The following is a 23235-nucleotide window of genomic DNA, read 5'->3' on the forward strand; positions in this document are numbered from 1 at the left end:
GGGGGAAGCGCCGCGAGGGGCGGAGCCTATGTTGTTTCACTCTCCGCCCCGCCCAGCCCCGCCTCGGCTCCACCTGTTCCGTCGGCCACCTCCTCCCGGGCTCCTTTACCCTCTTCCCCGCCCTTCGTCCACGTCTGAGCGGGTCGCCTGGCTCCGGATCCAGACGCATGCGCACATACGAGAGCCAAAAGGTTATCGCGATAGCGAAAAATCATGACGCTTACCCGTGTAGGTGACGGAAGCGAGGGGATCTTTTGGTGTTTCCTGTTTAGGATACTTATTTTAGACAATATTAGAAAAAGGGGCCGAACGCTGTGGCTCACGTCTATGATTCCAGAACTTTGGGAGGCCGAGGCGGGCGGATCACTTGAGGTCAGGAGTTGGAGACCAGCCAGGCCAACATGGCGAAACCCCGTCTCTACTAAAAACACAAAAGTTAGCCGGGTGTGGTGGTGAACGCCTGTAGTCCCGGCTACTCGGGAGGTTGAGGTGGGTGAATCGCTTGAGCCCGGTAGGCCGAGGTTATGGTGAGCTCAGATCGCGCCACTGCATTCCAGCCTGGGCGACAGAGCGAGTTTCCATCTCAAAAAAAATAAAAGAAAGTTAGACCCGATGAGCCTAGGAGACACCCGGTTTCATGAGCATGTGCATATTTCCCATGTTTCAGTCTGATCCTGACCCACAGTTTGTTGCCCACTTCTGGCCGCCCTTGGACTCTTAATTCCGGAAAGCGGGACGCCTCAGTCTTACCTCACCCGCTGTACATTGCCTGGAGGATGCAATGAAATACGGCTACCGCCACTGTAAAGTGGAATTTCCAGCCTTTAGGAATAGTTTTGTTAGACACGTGCTTTTAAAAGAACACTGAATTTCTTTTCTGTTTTCGTTTTCCTCCTGTATGAAACAAACCAGGTGAAGTTTTTACTTAGTGCTGGACCATTTGGAGCAGCACATTGTAGCAATTGCTGTTAAGGAAAAAGGTATCAAGACGGGTGAATAAAGTACAGTGGAGATCTACAAAAACATGAAGTCATTACATACTTTTTGGGGGAAAGATTTAATGAGAGCAATAACTGCCATTCGGTTTGGAATGGACAAGCTTATAGGAGACACAATTTTATTTGAGATAATAGGGCTGCTTCTAAGGCTCACCATATTTCACCTATCTTACTTTGTCTCCTTGTTTCACTCAATTCCACTAATGAACCGAAAAGAACTATTCAGTAACAAGGCTTGCATACTGAATCACAGGAGGGAGTTCCGCCCAGTTACATTTTATTTAAATCTAAATAATTATCTATATTAGTTTGCTAGGACTCTCATAACAAAATACCGCAGACCGGGTGGCTTAAACAACAGAAACTTGTCACAGTTCTGTCGGTTGGAAGTCTGAGATCAAGGTGTCATTAGATTGTTTCTTCTGAGGGCTCTCTCCTTGGCTTGTGTATGGCAGTCTTTTCCCGGTATCTTCATATCGTTTTCTTTTTGAACCTGTCTGTCTCAATTGCCTCTTCTTAAAAGGACACTGGCTGAATTGGATTAGGGCCCACCCTAATAAAGTTGTTTAACCTTATTTACCTCTTTAGAGACCGCATCTCCAAATACAGTCATATTCAGAGATACTGATGTACATTTTACAAATTACCTAATCTGTACTCAAAAACAAGAAAAGTCTGAGGGCTTCTACATACGAATTTTGGGAAGCACAGTTTGGCCCAAAATACCGTTCATTTATGCTAACGTAAAAAGTCTGATTGAAGATTTGAAATTAATGTTTCCATTGGCTTAAGCTGTTAGAACACCAATGAACATGAATGACAGCATGTGTGCATGCACATTTGTGTGCACCTATGTATCCTGGCCTTTGAGTAGAACTTTGTGTTTTGTCTGAAACTGGACTTTAGAAAATCTGTTCTTTTCTACCCCTATATTTTATGATCTTTTCTCCATCTTGACTGCATTCTCATCTATTTTTATCTGTCAAAATTCTACTCAGCTTAGAGTGCTTTCCTCAAATATCACTTGTTCTATGAAAATTTTCATTGCTTCAACTGAATTTGTTTTTTTCTTTTTTTTTTTTTTTTAACATACTATAGTACTTAACTCACATTTTTCTTGTGGTGCCTTTATTATAAACTGTGGTGAAGGACTATGTCCAATTCTTATTTAAAGTGCCTAGCAGAACGACTTTCATTATATGAACAGTCAATTGCATTACTGAATGCTTTGAAGTACTCAATATGTTTCTGAAATCAAAAAGATTTTATGTTTACTTTAAAAAAACATTTCTCTCCAGGAGATGGAGTTTAATTCCCCTTTCTGATGCAAACACCAACTTTATTGTAGGCTGTGCTTAGTAACTTGCTTTCAAAGGGTAGAGTAAGGAAAGGGGAGAAAGCAGAACTTTGGTGAAAAGTGGCAAGTATTACAGAGTCCAGGTGATCAGTATTTAACATCAGTGATATGGCATGTTGATAATGTGTACTCTGTTACCATGTGATGAGGACACTTCACCTCCATGTTTTTCTTCCTCAAAGCCCATACCCTAGACTAACCATGAGAAAAAAGTCACACAAAACCAAACTGATGTACATTTTGCAAATTACCTAATCAGTACTCAAAAACAAGAAAAGTCTGAGAAACTATTATACCAGAGCAAATGATACATAGTGACTAAATGTAATGTGATATCCTGGCTGGGATCTCCAGCAGCAAAAGGACATTAATGGAAAACTAGTGAATCTGAATGAAGTGTGGAATTTAGGTAATAGTGCCAATATTGATGTCTTAATTGTAACAGATATACCATGGTATTGTAAGATATTAACAGTAGGGGAAATTGGATGAGGGGTGTGGGGGGATTCCATTTTTGCAAATTTTCTGTAAATGTAAAAGTTTAACTTAAAAAACCAATTATAACCTTACCGTCTATTATACTTTCATTTTAACACAAAATGGTGATTTAGTAGTGGTTTCTATCTACTTTAGTGTGAAATCTGTGGCTGAGATGACAGTATTTCTAAGTTAGACTTGAGATCAAACCCAGTGAATTTAACTGTATTCAAAGGAATATTCAGAAGAGACAATGTGGTAACAAATAGAAGAATTAAAAATGGGTTGGTAAATGATGGTTGGCTTAAGGATTTTATTTTATGTATTTATGTATTTATGTATTTATTTTTTTAGAAACATTCTTGCTCTGTTGCCTAGCCTGGAGTGCAGTGGCATGATCTTGGCTCAGTGCAACCTCCTAGGCTCAAGCGAGTCTCTTGCCAGATGTGTGCCACCACGCTTGGCTAATTTTTTTTAAGGTTTTTTTTTTTGAAAGACAAGGTCTCACTATATTGCCCAGGATGATCTTCTGTGCTCCTGGGCTCAAGTGATCCACCTTCCACGGCCTACCAAAGTGCTGGGGATTGCAGGTGCCAGCCACTGCACCCAGCCTAAGGATTTTAAAGACAGAGTGCAAGGTGAACCTGTTAGAACTGATCAAATGATGGCTAGGTAATATTTCAGTTCTACTTTTGATACATGGAGTGAACAGTTCATTGTAGAATATTTATTCTTCAACAATGCTTTTCCATGCACTGTATCTTTTTTCCTTTTGTGGTTTAGTGTTGAAACTGGTAGTCATCAGAAAAACAAATTTAACATAGAATGGCACATCTGTCATATGAATGCTGAGATGAATAGGAGAAAATACAGTGAGGTAATAACCCGTGGACTTATTTTCATCTTAAAACACTTAGGAAATCTAAACTTCCAGTGTATACTAGCAGCTTGATACTTCTGCTATAAAAATGGGTTTTGCTGCAGTAATAAAAGTATAGTGTACTGCAGTATGATCTAGTGTTAAAAAAGGCATAGTGTCCAAAAGAGAGGAGATGGACGTTCCCTCCTATCTATATTAAAATATTCTTGTCAGTTCTGAACATCTTGTTCAGTTGTTAAACATTTACTAGACTCCAGCAAATGTTTATTGAGTAGACATGGCCTTTGCCTCAAGACTGGAGAATATAATTGAGTAACTTACAGTTAGTCCCATTACAATGTTTTCCAAATTACTCAAAGTTCAAAGCAAAGGAATTAGTTTTTATTTTTCCCCATCCTCTATTTTCAGTATTTGATGTATTTTTGTATCAACCAATGTATTAGTTATTGATTGCTGTGTATCAAATTAGCCTAAAGCATAGTAGCTTAAAAAAATAAGCACTTACTATCTCAGTTTTTATGGGTCAGGAATCTAAGAGCAGCTTAACTGGCTCAGTGTCTCTTGTGAAGTTGCAGTCAGGATGTTGACTAGGGTAGCAGCCATCTGAAGGCTTCACTGGGGTTAATGCTGCAGGATTCTCTTTCAAGGTGACTCATTCACAGACCCAACAAGGTAATGCTCATTGTTGGCAGGAAGTCTCAATTCCTCAGCATGTGAATCTCTCCATAGGGCTGCTTGACTGTCCTCATGATTCTCATGGCAGCTGGCTTTCCTCAGAGTGAGTGACTCAAGAGAGGAAGCGCCAGTGCTTTTTATTATGGCCTAGTCTAGAAAGTTACACACCATCACTTGTTAGAAGTTAGGTATTAATGCCAGCTCACATTCAAGGGGAGGGAAATTAAGCCCCATCTTGAGGAGAGTATAGAATTTTGTTGACATATTTTAAAAGTGTCACAGTCAGGATGGATGAAGTTGTGTTGCAGTTATAAAAGATCCAAAATCTCTGTGGCTTAAAACAACAGAGGTTTGTTTCTTGTCATGCTCATGTTCATTTTAGAGACCAGGCTAATGAGGCCTTCACCATTTGTAATGGTTCTAAGCAACATAAAGGGAGAAAGGAGATTGTTATTATGTTCTTAAAGGATTCCATTCTGATGTGACATATGTTACATTGACTCATATTTTATGGACTAAAGCAAGTTCCATGGCCACACCTAAATCCAAAAGCCTGGGGAAATGGAATCCTACTGTGTGCTTAGAAGGAAGATAATCAGAAATATTTCAATATATTATTATAGCACTAATGATTTCTACTGTGGCCAAGTTACAACTGTTTACATTATTTTTATAGCTACCTTTTCTCTATTGTTACACTGTGCATTAGTCTGATCTCACATTGCTATAAAGAACTACCTGAGACTGGGTAATTTGTAAAGAAAAGAAGTTTAATTGGCTCATGGTTCCATAGTCTGTACAGGAAGCATGGCTGGGGAGGCCTCAGGAAACATTCAGTCATGGTGGCAGGGGGAGCAGGCACATCCTACATGGGCAGAAAAGGAGGAAGAGAGAGCAGAGGGAGGTGCTACACACTTAAATAACCAGATCTCGTGAAAACTCACTATCACAAGAACCCCAAGGGGGAATCAATGATTCAGTTACCTCCCACCAGGCCTCTCCTCCAACACTGGGGATTACAGTTCGACATTGGGCGGGGACACAAATCCAAATCCAAACCATATCACACTGCTAATCTACGATAACATGTCTGAGCTGTCTCCCCACAGTTCTAATTCTCTCTTCCAATCAACTGAGTATATTAATGAAAGATTACATTTCCTGAAATATTTTATACATGTTAAGCACTTGTTACAGAAAGTGTAATGGCTTTCCTCTCAATTATCAGGTAAAATTCCTCATCCCAGGCCAACATAGAATGTATGTTACACTTAGCATGCTCATTCCTATTTTTGTTCATGCTATTTCATAGAATAGAAAATATTTTCAATTCTTCCTACCCATCCTTTAAGATACATCTCAGTTATTATTATTTTTTATAGTAATTTTTCTTTTAGAACATTAGAAAATACTGGTCTCGTCTCATTTTTGCTGTCCTTAATACTTATTCTTTGTACTGTACAATAAAAAAAAATTCTCATCAATAAATAATGAGTTTCTACTATATTCCAGGTCCTGTCACAGATGCTGTGGCTAGAAATACTAAACAAAATGAAATTTTAAAAAATTTCATGGAGCTTACATTTTAGCAGAAAGTAGATGCAAATAAGAGTGTTAGAGTTCTATCAGAATCAGAACATACTACATATGATTAAAATCATATATGTAGAATCTGCACTTATACAATTGTGGAGTGGGGGGACCAAGGAAAATTGGCATCTACAAGAATGAGCTATAATCCATGAGAATGAACTAGAATCAGGACTAATCTCTTCCTGGTTTCAAGAGTTTAGCTTTGATGATGGGGGTGATCTGCAAGAGAAGCTGATGCCCTTTGTCACAGACTTGGAGGTTGTTGAAGTTGAAACAGAAGATCTGGGATGACTGAAGAAGCTATAGATCTGACTACTGCCCCAAACTTATAAGACGAGTTAGCAGATAAGTGATATCTTGCATGATCTGCAACATTGCCTCATGCCCTATACTGACCTTCCAAGTGTCAAAAGTGTATGCTGCTTTAGTTTCATTTACCAAGTCTCATACAAAATGTCTCCTGTGGACTTTTCAAAGCTGGAGTTATTCAGGGAAGGGAAGGGAAGGGAAATGTAGGGCTAGCTTAGCTAAACTGAAGTAGAAACCAATCACAACATGTAAATTATATGGTATGTTAAAGTCAATAAGTGCTGTAGAGAAAAACAGAGCACAGAAGATGAGAAGTGTTTGGAAGGTAGGAATTATAATTTTAAAAAACCTACTACTTTTCAAAGTCTATTGATGCCATCTCCTAATTATATTTTTTCCCCTCTCCTCGAATCTCCAATACTGTCTCCCCGATCCTCACTCTCAGTTGATGGCCTGGTTTTCTATTACCCCAGAAGAAAAAAAAATTAGTAGATGAGAGCATTCAAAGTTCGCAGCACCACTCATCCACAAGCACCTGTACCCATGTACTCCTATTTCTGTAGATGAACTGCCTAAACTAGTATCTTAGGGCAACCCCTACTTTTGTGCACTAGATCCCATCTCATTTCCCAAGGAGTTCATCAAATCCAGTAGGTTTCCCTGGTCACATTAGGAGCCTTCTCGAGTTCTTGTAATGAATTCAAAGTCAAATCTCTAGTGTGATTGCGTATTTTCTCTTCATCATGCTCAACTGCATAGGTGCTGGTATGGAGCTGACAGGGAGTTGGAGTTAACCAAGTTGTAGTTTGCCAAGAGAGTGAGCAAAGTGAGAGAAGGGAAAAGGAATGCATGCAAGGGACTGGTTATATTGATTTACCATGGCATTTATGTTAGACAAGAAGAGATGCTAATACTTGAGAACAGTGAGGGACATTGAAAATGTGGTTTAAGTTGAATCCATGAATTTTGAGGTGATGGTGATCCAAGAATTTTGGAGCTGGGATTTCAGAGTAAGTGTTTGATGTTGTGAAACATTTATAATATAAATTTATTGAAAAGTTTGGCAAGCAACATGGTGAACCTTTTGTAGTTTAGCCTGAAAAGTTGGAAATGCCCATGTGTTCTATGATCTCAAACTGGCCTCCAGGACTTTAAGAGTGAATGCCTGACTTGGTTGTAGAAACTTGCATGTCAGTGAGATTCTGCACTTGTGTTTCATTAAATATTTAACATCTGAAAAGCTTGATTTTGTTTCTGTCTTTCTTTCCAAGATGGCTTGTGGTCCTTGCTTTAATCTATTTCCTAGTGAGGATTTTTTTTTTTTTTTTTTTGGCTTACTTGCCTTTATGCAAAAGAAGATTGTTGTTTATTTTAACATTTAATATGGCATATTAAAAGAGAAAATGTTGTTTTGGAGTATTCGTAAACTAACAATTAAAAAAAATCTAATGCTTTCATCCCATACGTATTAAGATAGTTTGAAAATTTAATGATCACTTGTTAAAATTCTCCTTTTTCTCCACACAATATAGATTATAGATGTCTTAGGATGTCAAACATTTACTGTAGTACCCCAGCTCCAAATTACTTTGGCCCATTATCCACAAGCATTATAAATATCTGTATCAGAGGGAAGATAAACTTACGTTTATGTAAAACTTGATGGAACGAAACAAAATCCCACGAAACAAGTTTTTATGTGGCCACTAGATGGCTCTGTTACGCTATTATTTAGGTATATGTTTGAACTCCTTTGAATTTGTTACCTTGTTATTGAGTTATGTGTTTAAACCCCTTTGAATTAAATACATTTGTTCATTGTGCATGAATGTATTAATGTATATGTGGATAATAACATGAAAATGTCAGCATATCTAGTATCTCTAAAAGCCTATCCTCTGGACTCTAGTTTTATATGATGAATAAATATCTACAGTGAATATTGAAAACTTCAGGTTCTACCAGAAAGGAACAACTTTCTCCAGATGCGTATTCTAAACATACCATTGGAATACACCAAACCTTTTTAATATGTGAACTTGATATACGGATTTTTAACATACTGAATTAATCCTTTAGAGATTTAATTCATTTCCTACTGTCTGAAGTAGTTAATACACTGTTAATATGTATCAAACTAGACAATGATTCTGTTGGAGAAATAAAATATTTCTGCCCAGTCTACTGGAGGGCAAGAATGTAGTCATATTCATCTTACCTGCAGTACTACTTTGGAACACACTCAATGAAACATTTGTTGAATAAGGAAGCCAGGATGATAAAAGTGAAAAAGAATTCTGGGAAATTGTACATAATGTACAGAAGGAAAAATGAATGCAGGGTAGTACATTTAAGCAAAACTGACAAACTTTTTTGAATGCAGCTTAGTATATTAAGGCAAAGATGACTAACTCTTTTGGCCTTGGAAACATCTTACCTCTGTCTTTGCCAAAAGGTTTAAATTAAGTCTCCCCGCTACAGTAGGACTGTGTTTCAAGTTTTATAATGGAAATCATTTCAGAGAAAATTCTATGGCAAACTTTGAAACTAATTCCTGTTAGTATTTATAACTGGAATAGGTCTTCACTGTCTCTACCAAAAAATAAAAAAATTAGCCAGGTATGGTGTCAGGTGCCTGTAATCCCAGCTACTCAGGAGGCTGAGTCATGAGAATCACTTGAACCTGGGAGGTGGAGGTTGCAGTGAGTTGAGATTGTGTCACTGCACTCCAGTTTGGGTGACAGAGTGAGACTGCATCTCCAAAAAAATAAAAAATAAAAAATGTAAAATAAAAGACTTCAGATACTGTTTGAGAATACTCCAATTTAAGTTAAATGATGAGAACACACGGACACATAAAGGGGAACAGTACACGCTGGGCCTACCTGAGGGCGGAGGGTGGGAGGAGAGAGAGGATCAGGAAAAATTACTATTGGTTACTAGGCTTAGTACCTGGCTGATGAAATAATTTGTACAACAAACTGCCATGAAGCACGTTTACCTTTGTAACAGACCTGCACATCTTGCACATGTACCCCTGAACTTAACATAAAAGTTTTTTAAAAAAGGAGTACTGATACATGCTATGGCTGATACATGCTATAGATGAAATGCAGAACCATGTCACTAAGTGAAAAGAAGCCAGACATAAAGTACTACATACTGTACGATTCTATTAATATGAAATGTTCAGAAAAGGCAAATTTATAGTGACAGAAAACAGATCAATGGTTGACTGGGGCTGGGTTGGGGACAGGGCTTATCTTCAAATGGGCATGAGGAACCCCGTCTATCAGCCTTCTATCTGGGTGTCAGAAATCTTCTGATATCAGATTGCCGTGATGGCTTTTCAATCCCATGAATAACTCATGAGATGTACACTTCACCTGGGTGAGTTTTACAGTATCTAATCATACAGCCTCAAAAAGTCTATTTAAAAAGTCATAAAAGAATAGATTAATTCCTGCCTTCCTGGGACAGTGCTCAAGCAGCCTTTCCATATTCACTCTTTAAAGTTTGCTCTGTCACCATGTATTCTACCTGTAACCTGTTTCTGGATTCTGCATGCTAACACTGCACTGAGAACTGTGCCTCTTTATTCAGGAATATGATTGATCTATAGATTTGTTTTCTGCCATCTTTGTAAAGTTTTAAACAAAAAGTTTAAAATAAATGTCATACTTACACTATAGAGAGAAAAATAAATATATTTTATCTCCAAATGAAGAATGATGGAAAAAACCTTCCAACTTAATATGTAAGATGTTTTAGTAGTTATTTCTTAATTATATAAGTAAAACTATAGAAAACTAAATAGAATAGAACCAGATAAGTGACTTTTGTATTTCTCTGGTTTAAAACCCTTTTATCAGTATGATAATTTATGTAAATGGACAGTATTTCTTAGAAAACAGAAGGTCCAGAAAGAGATCTCTGGAATTGAGAACTTACATTTCATAAAAGCCATACGAATGTTTAAATACTCATCATTCTTTACAGCACTGAACAGAAGTTGAGTAGCTAGGATTACAGGCCTACACCACCAAGCCTGGCTAATTTTTGTATTTTTAGTAGAAACGGGGTTTCCCCATGTTGGACAGGCTGGTCTCGAACTCCTGACCTCAGGTGATCTGCTTGCCTCAGCCTCCCAAAGTGCTGGGATTACAGGTGTGAGCCACGGTACCTGACTACAATTATTTATAGTCTCTAAGGGAGATAGTAATAATGGTGATAACTAATGTTTATTGAGTACTTAGGTGCTCATTAACTCATTTAATCCTAACAATTGTATGAGCGCTATACAATTATTGTTGCCAATTTACAGATGAATAGATTGAGGCACAGAGAAATAATGTAATTAACCTAAGATTTGGAGTGGATTTGAATGTAGTCTCATTGACTCAGAGCCCATGCTCTTAACTGGTGTTGTGTGTAAAGGAAGAAAAATGATACTAGGTATAAAATAAGTCTGGGCTTTTCTACTTGTGTGACCTTGGGAAAGTTATCTATCCATTCTAAACCTGTTTCTTCATCTGTAGAAGGAAATCGGCAGTATCTTCCTTTTGATATTGTTGTTAGGATAATTTATAAGAATTACCTGGTAATTATTATTTAAAAGAGGTTTATTTTTGTCCTACATTTAATAATTATTTTGCGAATTTTAATTATTTAAAATTGAATTTATTTTTTGTTATTTAGAAGAAAGACAGTTGTAAGTCTTTGTATGATTGGGGAAATATATATTTTTGTTAATCAAATTTATTGATTTTTATAAAAAGTTATACTTTTTTCTAGTACTTAAATATAAGAATATATGCTATGTTAAAACTGTCATCTGTCTTGCTTTTCCAGTTACTTATTGTTAAATTAATTAATTCAACAACTATTTATTGAACATTTATTATTTCAGAGACTACACCCATCGATGTGGGGATACATTGATGAAAGAAAACAGACAAATAGTTTGCCTTCAAGAAGCTTATTCAAGTATGAGAAGACAAAAGATCTAATAAAACTAGTAAATTATACAATTAGTTATAAGATTATAAGTGCTATGGTTCAAAAAAGATTAGTTCGGAATAATAGGAATCAGGAGTCAGGGTAGGGAGGAAGGGGTGAAATTTTATATAAGGTTGTCAGGGTAGGCCTTATTGAGAAGATAACATCTGAGCAAAGCCTGAACTAAAGTGTAGAAGTTAGCCACGTTGCTATTTGTGGGCATGTCAACACAAAGGTCTTAAATAAGATTGTCAGCAACGGAGCCAGTGCAACTGTTGCAGAATGAGAGAGTTCGAAAAAGAGGAGCTGCGGTTACAAAGGTGATGGATACCAAATCATGTAAGGCCTTGCAGGCCACTATAAGGACCGTACCCTGAAAAGGAGAGCTATAGAAGGAATTAAAGTACTTTGACTTAATTTGTAAAAGGATTACCCTGGATGTTGGGTTGACAACAGATACCTGGAAACAGGTATAGTACAGATACCTGGAAGCAGGGAGGATAACCAGGATAAAGATTATGGGATCTTTTTTTTTTCGAGACACAGTCTGGCTCTGTCGCCATGTTGGAGTGCAGTGGCGCGATCTTGGCTCACTGCAACCTCCGCCTCCCGGGTTCAAGTGAGTCCCCTGCCTCAGCCTCCTGAGTAGCTGGGACTACAGGCATGTGCCACCACACCTGGCTAATTTTTTATTTTGAATTTTAGTAGAGATGGTGTTTCATCATGTTGGCCAGGATGGTCTTGATCTCCTAACCTTGTGATCCACTAGCCTTGGCCTCCCAAAGAGCTGGGATTACAGGCATGAGCCACCGGGCCCGGCTGATTATGGCATCTTAGAATGAGGTGGCAGCCCTGGATTTGGTGAGAAGTGGTTGGTTTTGGATAGAAGTAAAGATTGTGCCAATAGGATTTCTTGACAGATCAAATGTGGGGCTTGCTAACCAAGGGATTCACTATCCTATAGTATTCACAATTCATGCCTACACTCAAGGAGATAGGATCATATAAGGGCATCATCACTCTTAGAGTGTGTCTACCACATAATGGAATAGGTTTTTTGGAGGAAGATCATAATCCACAGGTGTGCCTCACCTGCAGACTCAACCCTAACTACATCACTGTGCGTACACTGGATCATCTTAACTGAGGCAGGGTCTATCACTAGCCTCAAACCCTAGCTGATTGCCCCTTTTCCCCGAGTATTCATTGTTGCTAACTGGACCTGGAATGTAAGGCTTATGTAGTGGGTAAAAATTCCATAATTCACAACCTGTCCAAAATACAACTTTCTTTAGTTTTTTTTTTTTTTTTTTTTGAGACAGAGTCTTGCTCTGTTGCCCAGGCTGGAGTGCAGTGGCGGGATCTCAGCTCACTGCAAACTCCGCCTCCCGGGTTTACCCCATTCTCCTGCTTCAGCCTCCCGAGTAGCTTTTTAATAATTGTCCCCATTCAAGATATGATTCAGAACTTTAAAGATTTTTAAATATCTTGTAGGAAAACCCAGCCAAATTCAAGATTCTTCTCTCCATTTCTTCCAAAGGTGGTCATGGCAGTGGACATGAAGTGGTGGGTAACATCCGGTCTCAGCCATCATCTTTCCTCTGCTGGCATTGGATGAACCTCAACAGGTTCAGTCTTTGTAAAGTGGTCTCTAGATTCCACGGTCTAGGCTCCTTTCATGGCCTGTAGTCATCGATCTGTGAAGGTTATTAAGTGCCCTCTTTGTCCCAGCTGCCAGGTCACTTTGGATTTAAAAGGCTGTTCTTAGTGATTCCTGCAGCCTATCTGGAGAAATGGAACTTTTATGTGTTGTCCTGTGCCACTGTGGAATCTGTGCAAACCAAGGCCATCTATACCTAGGATACCACGAGCTATCTCTACTACTTGAAGGGAGGGCCTTCACCATTGTTGGGCAGAGTACATGGAGGAGGTTGCTGCTTTGCAGAGTTTTAAATGGAAAGTAGGGCACAGCTTTCCCTACTGTTTGATCCTCAGACTTAAAGATCTCTCATCCTCCATTTTAAGGGCTCAGTTTGGTGTCAAGGAGGAAGGTAGGGGGAGAAGAAACCCAAACTTGTATTTACCTCTCTTTTCCTCTTTGCAGTATTCCTTCATCTCCAGCCAGGCAACTCCATTCTGAGAGTAGAGTGGGAAGGTGATGGAGGGGAGGTGTAGTCTGGCTTCCCACTTATTTTCTTTATAGCCTATTGTTTATGGTGTAAATCTTGGCTGTAGGTACTTGAATTACTTCCAACTCTCATGCCAATGGCTCTCATACTTTTTAGTCTGGGGATCCTTTTACATTCTTAAACGTTATTGAGAACCTCAAAGGGCTATTGTTTATAAAACAAAAGCATTATATTTATCGATATTATAGATAAATTTATCAATATTATAGACAACTATATAGATAATATAGTTACAGTTTTTAATATTTAATCTATTAGAAATTGAAATAGAGAAATTAAGAAACATTAAAAAATAACAAGAACAAACCCATAATAAAGCTATAGTTTTAATGAAAAAATAGCTCTGTTTTCCAAAACAAAAGAAAATGAGAAGAGTGGCATTGTGTTACATTTTGGTAAATTTCTTTAATGTTTGGCTTAATAGAGATTGCATTCTCATATCTATTTCTGCATTCAATTTATTTTGATAGGTTGTTTTGTTGAAGTACATGAAGAAAATCTGGCCTCATCCCCATATGTGTTTGGGAAAGGAAAGTATATATTTATATACCCATATGTGTTTGAGAAAAGAAAATATATATTTATAGCATTTTCAGATAATCGTGGATATTTTTCTTTGATACTACATTAAGAATTGACAAGTGCTATTGTCTTAAAGGATATTTGCAATGTGGAATCTGAAAGAAATCAATGAACTGTTCATATTGTGCTACATTAAAATCTACTGATTTATCTTACTCTGAGAATAGACCTTTCACTATTATAACAATTATGCTATGTATATTTATACTGTGTATACTATGTATATGTGTTTTGTGACCTCATGCATTGCTTTTTGGAAAATGGTTTACTTATGCTGATCTTTCAAACATTGACACCTTTCATTATATAATGTTAGAAAATTACATTTTTTAATATCACCACCAATCTCATCAGAAAGATCTTTAAATATGAGTATGCTGTGAAGCTCATGGTAGCAATAGAAGTTCTACAAAATTCTAATTTTTACTTGAAAGCTGAAATTTTATAATTGGCAAGAAATACTGTCAATTGTTTTTTGTTGAAGTGACAGGCTCACTCCTTTCAGTTTTAAGAAAATATTTGCTAATTGCTCAAGTCTGAATAACCATAATTCTCTGTCATTCTTTCAAGTAAAAAGTGTGTTCCATGAATAAAGTGGCCAGTTCCACTTGCAACTCAAACAGTTCCTCAAGGGCTTTTTTTCAAGACAATCACTTACTTCAGTATGTAGCAGACGTGCTTTAGGCACACTTCACATTTTGTCACACAGAAGATTAAAAAGCATATACTGTAGTGTGGGAATGTAATATATTAATAATTTTACTGTTTTGTCAAGTCATAAGTGACACTGACTGTTTTAAACAATGAATGTGTGGTGATGAATACCATAGTACAGATTAATTCTACTGCCTTGATTTATGCTAAAGCACCAGCAGTTTTACCCATTATTGTTATCACACAGTTGGTAACAATATCAACACAATGACGAAGGCATATAATGAATTCACATTATTATAAAAATCATTTTGACCTTGCAGACCCCCTGAAGAGGACTCAGGTCTGCTCAAGATCCACAGGCTATATTTTAAAACTATTGTACTGTAGTGTTGAGACTCTACACCATGGCAGAGGTCCTGTTTATTAATCTCTTGGATAATAGCCTGTAGTATCTGATGCTGCTTAGATTTCTTGCTTCTGTGCTCCTCCTTTTGGACACAGTTGGTCCTGAATATTTACAGTCTTGATCTTTAAAGTGATAAATTATTGTTGTTATAAAAGTACAGCAATTCATGCATTTGGAGATAAAAACTCAAATACTTTTCCCTGGTCCAGAACTCTAGTCCCACTTATCAAAGGCAACTTGCTTTTACCATTTGTTTAAGCTCTGCTGATTATCTTCGTAATTCCAATTACGCTTTTACCTTAATTTCTTAATTTGTCAACTTTAAGCAGTATCTGTTGGCTCCCCACATGAGGGGGAGACATTTAGCTCATTTATATTACTGTTTCTTACATTCTTGCTTATTTTCCTAATTTTTAAGCATGGATTTATGTTTTTAGCTCTTCTTTTGGTTTTGTTTGTGGCTTTAAATAAACGTCAATTTCTGCTAAATTTAACACAGGCCAAGAGGACTGGGGTGACTGATCTTTGCAGGTAGATCCCAAAGAGAAGTGAGGGAGACAGGTTGAGCTATTCAATCCGAATTTCTGCTTTCAATTTTACCACTTAGATAATTCATTGGTTCCTCCTCTATGGGAGAGTAGATTAGAGACAGAATCACATGTTACAATATTGATCTACCGGCACACGGTAAACAAAGCAGGGAGAAAAGCATTCCTCCTCCTTACCAATGATCACATGTGACTTCTGTTGACAGATGCGTAAACTGAGATCAGAAAAGTCACCTACCCAATGTTAAATAGTTAAGGATAGATGTTGAATTATAGTCCAGTCTATCTTTTTTGCTATTCTGATTGTACTGAGGACATTAACTGGGAATGAAAACAATATGGTTTTCTCAGGATGATCATAGGCAGGAGGGATAATTTATCAATATTCTATTTTCATAGCGTTTTATTGTTTCTATTTTGTATTTATTTATTTACTTATTTATTTCTGAGACAGAGTCTTTCTCTGTTACCCAGGCTGTAGTGCAGTGACGCAATCTCGGCTCACTGTAAGCTCTGCCTCCTGGGTACACATTCTCCTGCCTCAGCCTCCCGAGTAGCTGGGACTACAGGCACCCACCACCACGCCAGGCTAAATTTTTTTGTATTTTTAATAGAGACGGAGTTTCACCGCATTAGCCAGGATGGTCTCTATCTCCTGACCTCATGATCCGCCTGCATCGGCCTCCCAAAAATTATTAAAAATTTGTCAATTTATTAATTTATATGTGAAGCAGGCTTTGTTTTTGATAGTATATTTGTTTTGTGGGCTTTTAAAAGTTTTGTTTGCTTTGAAGGATATAAAGTAAGTTCTGAAATGATACACTAAAGCACTAGGAGTATATAGCATGTTGAGCTTGCATTTCTATTTAATGTAGTTGAAACTGAAAAAAATTTAGATTCAGAATATTATTTATCAAATAGGGGAGACTCATCTTTGGTCCAACTGTATAAATTATGTATAATATTTAAGAGCAAGGTCTGGTTTCCATTTCAGTTATTGATTTGAAATAGACCATTTTGGCATCAGAAATGCAGACAGCAGGCATTTCCTACACTTAATGTATTCCCTCAAAAAGCAAGAAGCGGCTTGATGTAGACAGTTTTATGTAAGATTTGTCACGGATTCTGGGTGCTTTGGAAATATCTCACATTTTATTCAGTGTAATTCACTTTTCTGTATGGTAAAATGTGGGCAAATACATTCTTTCTAACAATATCTTGGAGACTTTATGCTGTGAGCATTTAATTTGTAAAATTTGCTTTGACTTCCTTGAAAAGGATTGCTAAGTAAATGTGATGACTAATTTTATGTGTCAACTTTGACTGGGTCACAGGGTACCTAGATAGCTGGCGAAACATTATTTCTGGGTGTGGCTATGATGGTGTTTCTGGATGACATTAGCATTTCAATTGGTAGATTGAGTTAAGCAGATTACCCTCCCCAGTGTTGATGGGCATCATCCCATCCATTAAGGGCATGAATAGAACGAGGTGGAGGAAGGTTCAGTTAACTCTGCCTGGCTACTTGAGCTGAACATTGAACTTCTCCTGTCCTCAGTGCTCCTGGATTTTAGGCCTTCAAACCCAGATTGCAACACTATTGGCTCTCTGGCTCTCAGGCCTTTGAACTACACCTCTGGCTTTCCTGGGTCTCCAATTTGCAGATGACAGATCATGGGCCTTTGCATCCTCTAAAATCATTTAAGCCAATACCTTATAATGAGTCTTTATATATGTGTGTGTGTATGTGTGTGTGTATGCATGCTTATATGTATATATATATATGTATATGTATCTGCCACTAGTTCTATTTCTCTGGAGAACTCTGACTATAATATAATAAATGAGATATTTGACTTGACTCTGGAAAGTGAATGTCTTTTTTAACTTACTGATACTATTCATGATTCCTCTTTCTCTAAGAGATGCTCCAAAGGAGATGGTGAGCATGTAACTAATTCCAACTTTAGTGATTTATTAATTTTTGTATTTATAACTTTTAGGAATAGACTGAGATGTGACAGATACGTAAATATGAGGATAGTTACAGGATTAATGGAAGAAGGTTCAACTTATTAGTTTCAGTACTAACAAATAAGTGAATAAATTTTACTCTGTAACCTTTATTAAGAGCACTGAGTATTTAGAGAACTCTTATAGACAACAAATTAGGGACAATAAATGGCAAGAACTGGCAACCGCACTGGTTTGGGGAGAAGTGGCCTTCAAATTCTGTTAGGTATCCTTGGCCACAGGTGAAAGACTTACTTGAAGTAGACTGCAGATTTCTGGGGGGATGGAATCCAAGTGAAACTGTGTGCCTTAGAGTTCTCCAGAAAAGCAGAATTAATAGGAGAGAGATATGTACATATGACTTATTATGAGGGATTGGCTCACATGCTTGAGGCTGAGAAGTCTCATAATCTGCTGTGCAAGTTGGAGACTGGGTGGTTCATGGTGTAATTCAATCTGAGACTGAAAGCCTGAGGACCAGGGAAGCCAATGCTGTAAATCACAGTCTGAAGGCAGAAGATGAGATGAGATGTTCCAGCTCAATCAGTGAGCCGTGTGTGTGGGAGGCAAGCCTGTGGGGAATTCAGCTGGTGCCCCAACATAGGATGGGTTGCAACGTGTGAAAAGCTGATGTCTAGAAAAGAAAGGGATTGGGGCCGGGCGCGGTGGCTCAAGCCTGTAATCCCAGCAGATGAGCGGATCACGAGGTCAGGAGATCGAGACCATCCTGGCTAACACAGTGAAACCCCGTCTCTACTAAAAACACAAAAACTTAGCCGGGCAAAGTGGCAGGCGCCTGTAGTCCCAGCTACTCGGGAGGCTGAGGCAGGAGAATGGCGTGAACCCGGGAGGCGGAGCTTGCAGTGAGCTGAGATCCGGCCACTGCACTCCAGCCTGGGTGACAGAGCGGGACTCCGTCTCAAAAAAAAAAAAAAAAAAAAAAAAAAAAAAAAAAAAAAAAGAAAGGGATTGGAAGAGAGAAAAGAAAATTTGTGGAGAATGAAGATAAATGGCTAACTTTACACTCCCCAAATCCCCCTCCCTCCTTTTTTTGCAGAGATCGTTTTGCTAGATTTTTTAAAAAGAGAGATGAACACGTTTTAAAACTCTGAAGAAAGAAATGGGCCCATTGGTGTGGAGCAGAACAGAATACTGGGAGTAAGAAATGCTATAATCATTCCTGTTCTCAAGTCCATTCAGTAACAGCTGTGTGATTCTCTTATTCTCTTATTCTAGGGTCCCATAAATGACCTAGGAGCTGTGTTATATTTATTGGAAGTAAAAAAAATCACTATAAGTAACATATAAATTTAGGAAGAGAAGGATCTGTGAAAGGTTTTATAAATATAGGATGGATACATATCCTACTTGAAAGCTTTCTATCTCTTCATTTTGAATTATGTTAGTGGTATCTATGTTCTGTAACCACCTCCCACTCACCCTCAGGCCAAAACAATGAAATACCTACTGATTACCTAAAATCACCAGGCCCAAACTCTTCGTTTTCCTATCAGTTTATTGTTGTACATATGAGGTACCATGCTACTATCAGAATTATATCCAGGTTTTTTATTTTAAAAAACTCAGAGAAAAAAATGTTTCCAGTAATTTTCATTCAATGTGAATGACAAGATTGTAGCTATAAACATTGAAATAACCATTTCATTTCTTCCTGAGGAAGTTTCATATTTTAAACAATGAAAAAGGGAATTCTATACAAAGCTAGTTTTAACTCAAGTTATCTCTCATTATTTTCTCATATGTATTTATGTTATTTTCAGATTAGCATATTAACTAGTTGGAGTACATAATGTGGAAAGTATGCGTGTCCTCTAGAATTTGATGCTGTCTTCAAGACACATTGAGTGGTCAAAAATCCTTTCACAGGTTTGCTGCTCTAGCTAGCATAAGGGATACATGTACTTGTGAATGAATAAATTTTAGTAAGATCTCTTCCTTTTTCTCCTGTCTTTATACGAACATGGAGTATGTTTTTGACATCTATTTAAAAGGATGAGGTGTTCCATCAACTCGATTTACCTAAACAAAATATGCCATTAGCAGCTTTGCTTAGCAGTTCAAATGTACATCTTACCATTAAAGCATAAATGTATCAGTTTTTCTTTTCTTTTTTTTTTCTTTATTAGAATAAATGTTGTTGCCAAATGAAAACATGACACTGTATATAACTGCTGGGGCCTATTCTCATTATGGTTAACCTTCCTAAGCCAGTTTTGTTAGGTTGGTGGAGATGGAAGACTATAGTAATTTTCCCACATGTCTGGCATGTGCTGCTATAAAAGAGACAGCAGTAAGCATGAAAACTGTGTTTCCCATATTTGTCCAAATGACTTTGATTTTGCTTTTAGAGTCAAGAGTCTTAAAAACTGGTGATTTTTCCAATTCCTTCTACTAATAGTATATTTAAAAATTAGCATATTCTTTAGGTACATAAAACTTTTAAAAAGTTAGTAATTATAATGTACATCTAAACATTTATAGTAAGTAGATCTCACAATTTGTTTTCTAATTAGTAATTGATAGTTTTACCCATTATAATGACAATGAAAATATTTTTCCCATAGGTTTTCCTCTGATTTTTTTCTAATCATAGCTTTGATAATATTTTATGAAGGCTTATAATCATAGCAGGGAATTAATTTACTACTTAAATTTTATGTATATGTACAGTACATTTAAAAATTAAGTAGTCTGGGCATGGTGGCTCACGCTTGTAATCCCAGCACTTTGAGAGGCCAAAGTGGGTGGATCATGAGGTCAGGAGTTCAAGACCAGCCTGGCCAACATGGTGAAACCCCGTCGCTACTAAAAATACAAAAATTACCCGGGTGTGGTGGTGCGTGGCTATAATCCCAGCTACTCAGGAGGCTGAGGCAGGAGAATCACTTGAACCCATGAGGCGGAGGTTGCAGTGAGCCGAGATCACACCATTGCACTCCAACTTGGGTGACATAGCGAAACTCTGTCCCCGCCTCAAAAAAAAATTAAGTAAATGTTAACAGGACAATAAGTATGATGTATTCTTTTCTTTTTTGAAAACTTTATTAACCATGTCTATCATTTACAATTTAAATGTAAATATATTGCAAGAGCATAACTTGCTCATCTTTGTACTTCCTGCATTTAATTTAGTAGCTAATCCTTAATTGTACCTATGAACTGTTATCTTCCACCAGAGTGATGGGTGAAATATTTTCAAAAATGGGCCTCTGCTCTGCTTTTGTTTCTTTGCCTTATATCAAAAGTATCACTGCAGACATTAGATTACAAATAATATATTAATTTGTTTTTTATTATAAATCTTCACGTTACATAATTTTATTTTGAACTATCTGGGAAAATGGAATTTTTTAATAACCTAAATGTAAATAGTCTAATCACATCATCTAGGGAAACTGTTTTTAGTTTTCATTTAATAGGTTTTGTTTTGGGGAGCGTTAAATAAAAGCTATTCATATTTGAAAGTCAACCTGTTTCTGGAGATGACACATACCTCAGACTCTAGGCATGCATTTCTGTAGAACTAGTGAGGACTACTGGGATCGATTCACAGCTTACAGCAAGTGGACATAGAATTCTCAATGATATGTCTTTAGACCTCTATAATTTCTCCCCTTCAGAGGATTCAGTCAGTATACTTTACATTGTTATTTACTGTTTTGGTGTACTCAGTGTGTTTCTATTTACCATCCAACAGCTTTACAGTATATATTTCAGTATAACAATTATGTTGTGATGGAAGAGTTAGTAATTTTTACATATATTCACTAGACCATGTATATGAAAAAATCACTTTTGCTATAGCACTTATCTTTTTTTTTGGTGCAGATAAAGCTCATATATTATGTTTCCACTCTGATCTAGCACAAATTATAATTTACAATTATTTCTAAATACTTAAGTGGATTTAAATTTTGGCAAGCATTTTTCATGGGTGTTATGCTTTTGACATGTTATGCTACATTGTGAAGTTTATTTTGCTTCTTGTTTCATAGGACAGTTTATAGAATAAAAGAATAAGAAAACATTGTACAGGCAAACAGTGGTCTAAAAACCTACAGAGACACAATCTTAGTTGATATATAAAAGTGTAAATATTACTATGAAATGGAACAGTTCTGCATTTGTGTTTGATATTTATGTTGGTTGCAATTGACTTCCACATGAGTGCACAGTAGTCTACAATAATCCCACAGGCTCAGTTATGAGTTAAGAGAAAGGCCACAGGCCTCAAGGCTTTAACACATACTTTTTCTTTTTTTCTTATCATCCACATGCCAGCACATGGAAGAAACTTTGTTCTTTTTTCTCATTTGAAGAGGTATATTTTTCAACTGTCTTTTGGTAGCTTCTGGAAGCTTTGGAAAAGGTGTGTTCTACATGAACGATGAAGTCTCGAGTTTTCTCTCAGTGCTATCTTACTTTCTGCAGCTCCTGTCTCAGCCAGGATGGCAGAGGCTGACCCAGTTTGTGCAGCAGCTTTGAGAGTTCCACATTGTGATCTCGATAGTAGCTTGACAGAAATGTCCTGCTCTAAGTGGAGAGGAGGAGAAAAAAGTACATTTTATTTTGTTTATTATATTTCATTACACTTTGACTACGTTGAAATAAGTATCAAGTATACCAGATTTGGATTAAAATTTGTATTAGCATGTGGACTATTTATTTAGCACACCCTATGATATTTTACTGACGGTCTTGGGTACTGGCATTTTTCTTACTAGGAAGAGGCAAACGGCGTGGTGACAGTACTGCCCACTCTAATCCCTCCTACACATTTGTATTTTCATTACCTCTGGGAAGACCTCTTTACTCTTACCTCCTTTCTGGACATTATTTTCACAAAATCAGTCACTCCCTTAAATAAACCCAATATGGAATACTCAGTAACCTTGTTGAGAAGAAATGATATCCTGAAAAGTTGTGTTTTTCTTATCTTTCTCTACCACCAAATTTAATAAGGTCTGTGTTAAACCAGAGTAAAATAAAATGCTAAGAAAGCTATTCAGCAGTGTCTCTTAAACAGTTTAGCTTTAATAAATGTACAGGAAATAGCTTTGACATAAATGCAGATGATATATTTTATATTACTTTCTTGAAATACTATAGAAATTGTATGTCAATTTCTTTTGGGAAAAGAAGGGTTGTTTTCACAGTGCTCTGAAGGTATATTTTAATAATCAGCCAAAGAAAATTGGAGTTCTGAAATTGCAGTTTGTTCATTAAAACAACAGAAACACCCCCCCTCTTCTGTATATGATTTAATTAAGAGTTTAGTGAGGACAGACCCTGCATCTATCAGGTCAGGCACAAAAAAATAGTCCTCAAGGTTTTGTTAGATAAAGTATTCAAATAAATTTAGCCCACCTTAGGATCCTCAGACCATCTTAGGATTCTCAGTTAATGTAATGTATTAATTGTGATCTAAAAAAATTTACAAATCAAAATCCACTTGCATGCTTATATTGAAACTATATACTAACTAGACTAATAATAAAAATATTATTAGTAAATCTTAATATATGTCAAGTA

General features: G+C 37.1%; 1 protein-coding gene across 1 annotated transcript in view; it reads right to left on the reverse strand.

The window, feature by feature from the left end:
• Positions 1 to 19184: 19184 nt before the first annotated feature.
• NDST3 (N-deacetylase/N-sulfotransferase (heparan glucosaminyl) 3) overlaps positions 19185 to 23235 on the reverse strand; it is a 242460-nt gene continuing 238409 nt past the window's right edge. The window contains exon 14 of the mRNA XM_011977608.1: positions 19185 to 22236. Coding sequence (XP_011832998.1) covers positions 22117 to 22236 — 120 coding nt within the window. The 3' untranslated portion in view covers positions 19185 to 22116. The remainder of the gene's footprint in view (positions 22237 to 23235) is intronic.

This window comes from Mandrillus leucophaeus, unplaced genomic scaffold (genome assembly GCF_000951045.1).
Source record: "Mandrillus leucophaeus isolate KB7577 unplaced genomic scaffold, Mleu.le_1.0 Scaffold181, whole genome shotgun sequence".
NCBI lineage: Eukaryota > Metazoa > Chordata > Mammalia > Primates > Cercopithecidae > Mandrillus > Mandrillus leucophaeus.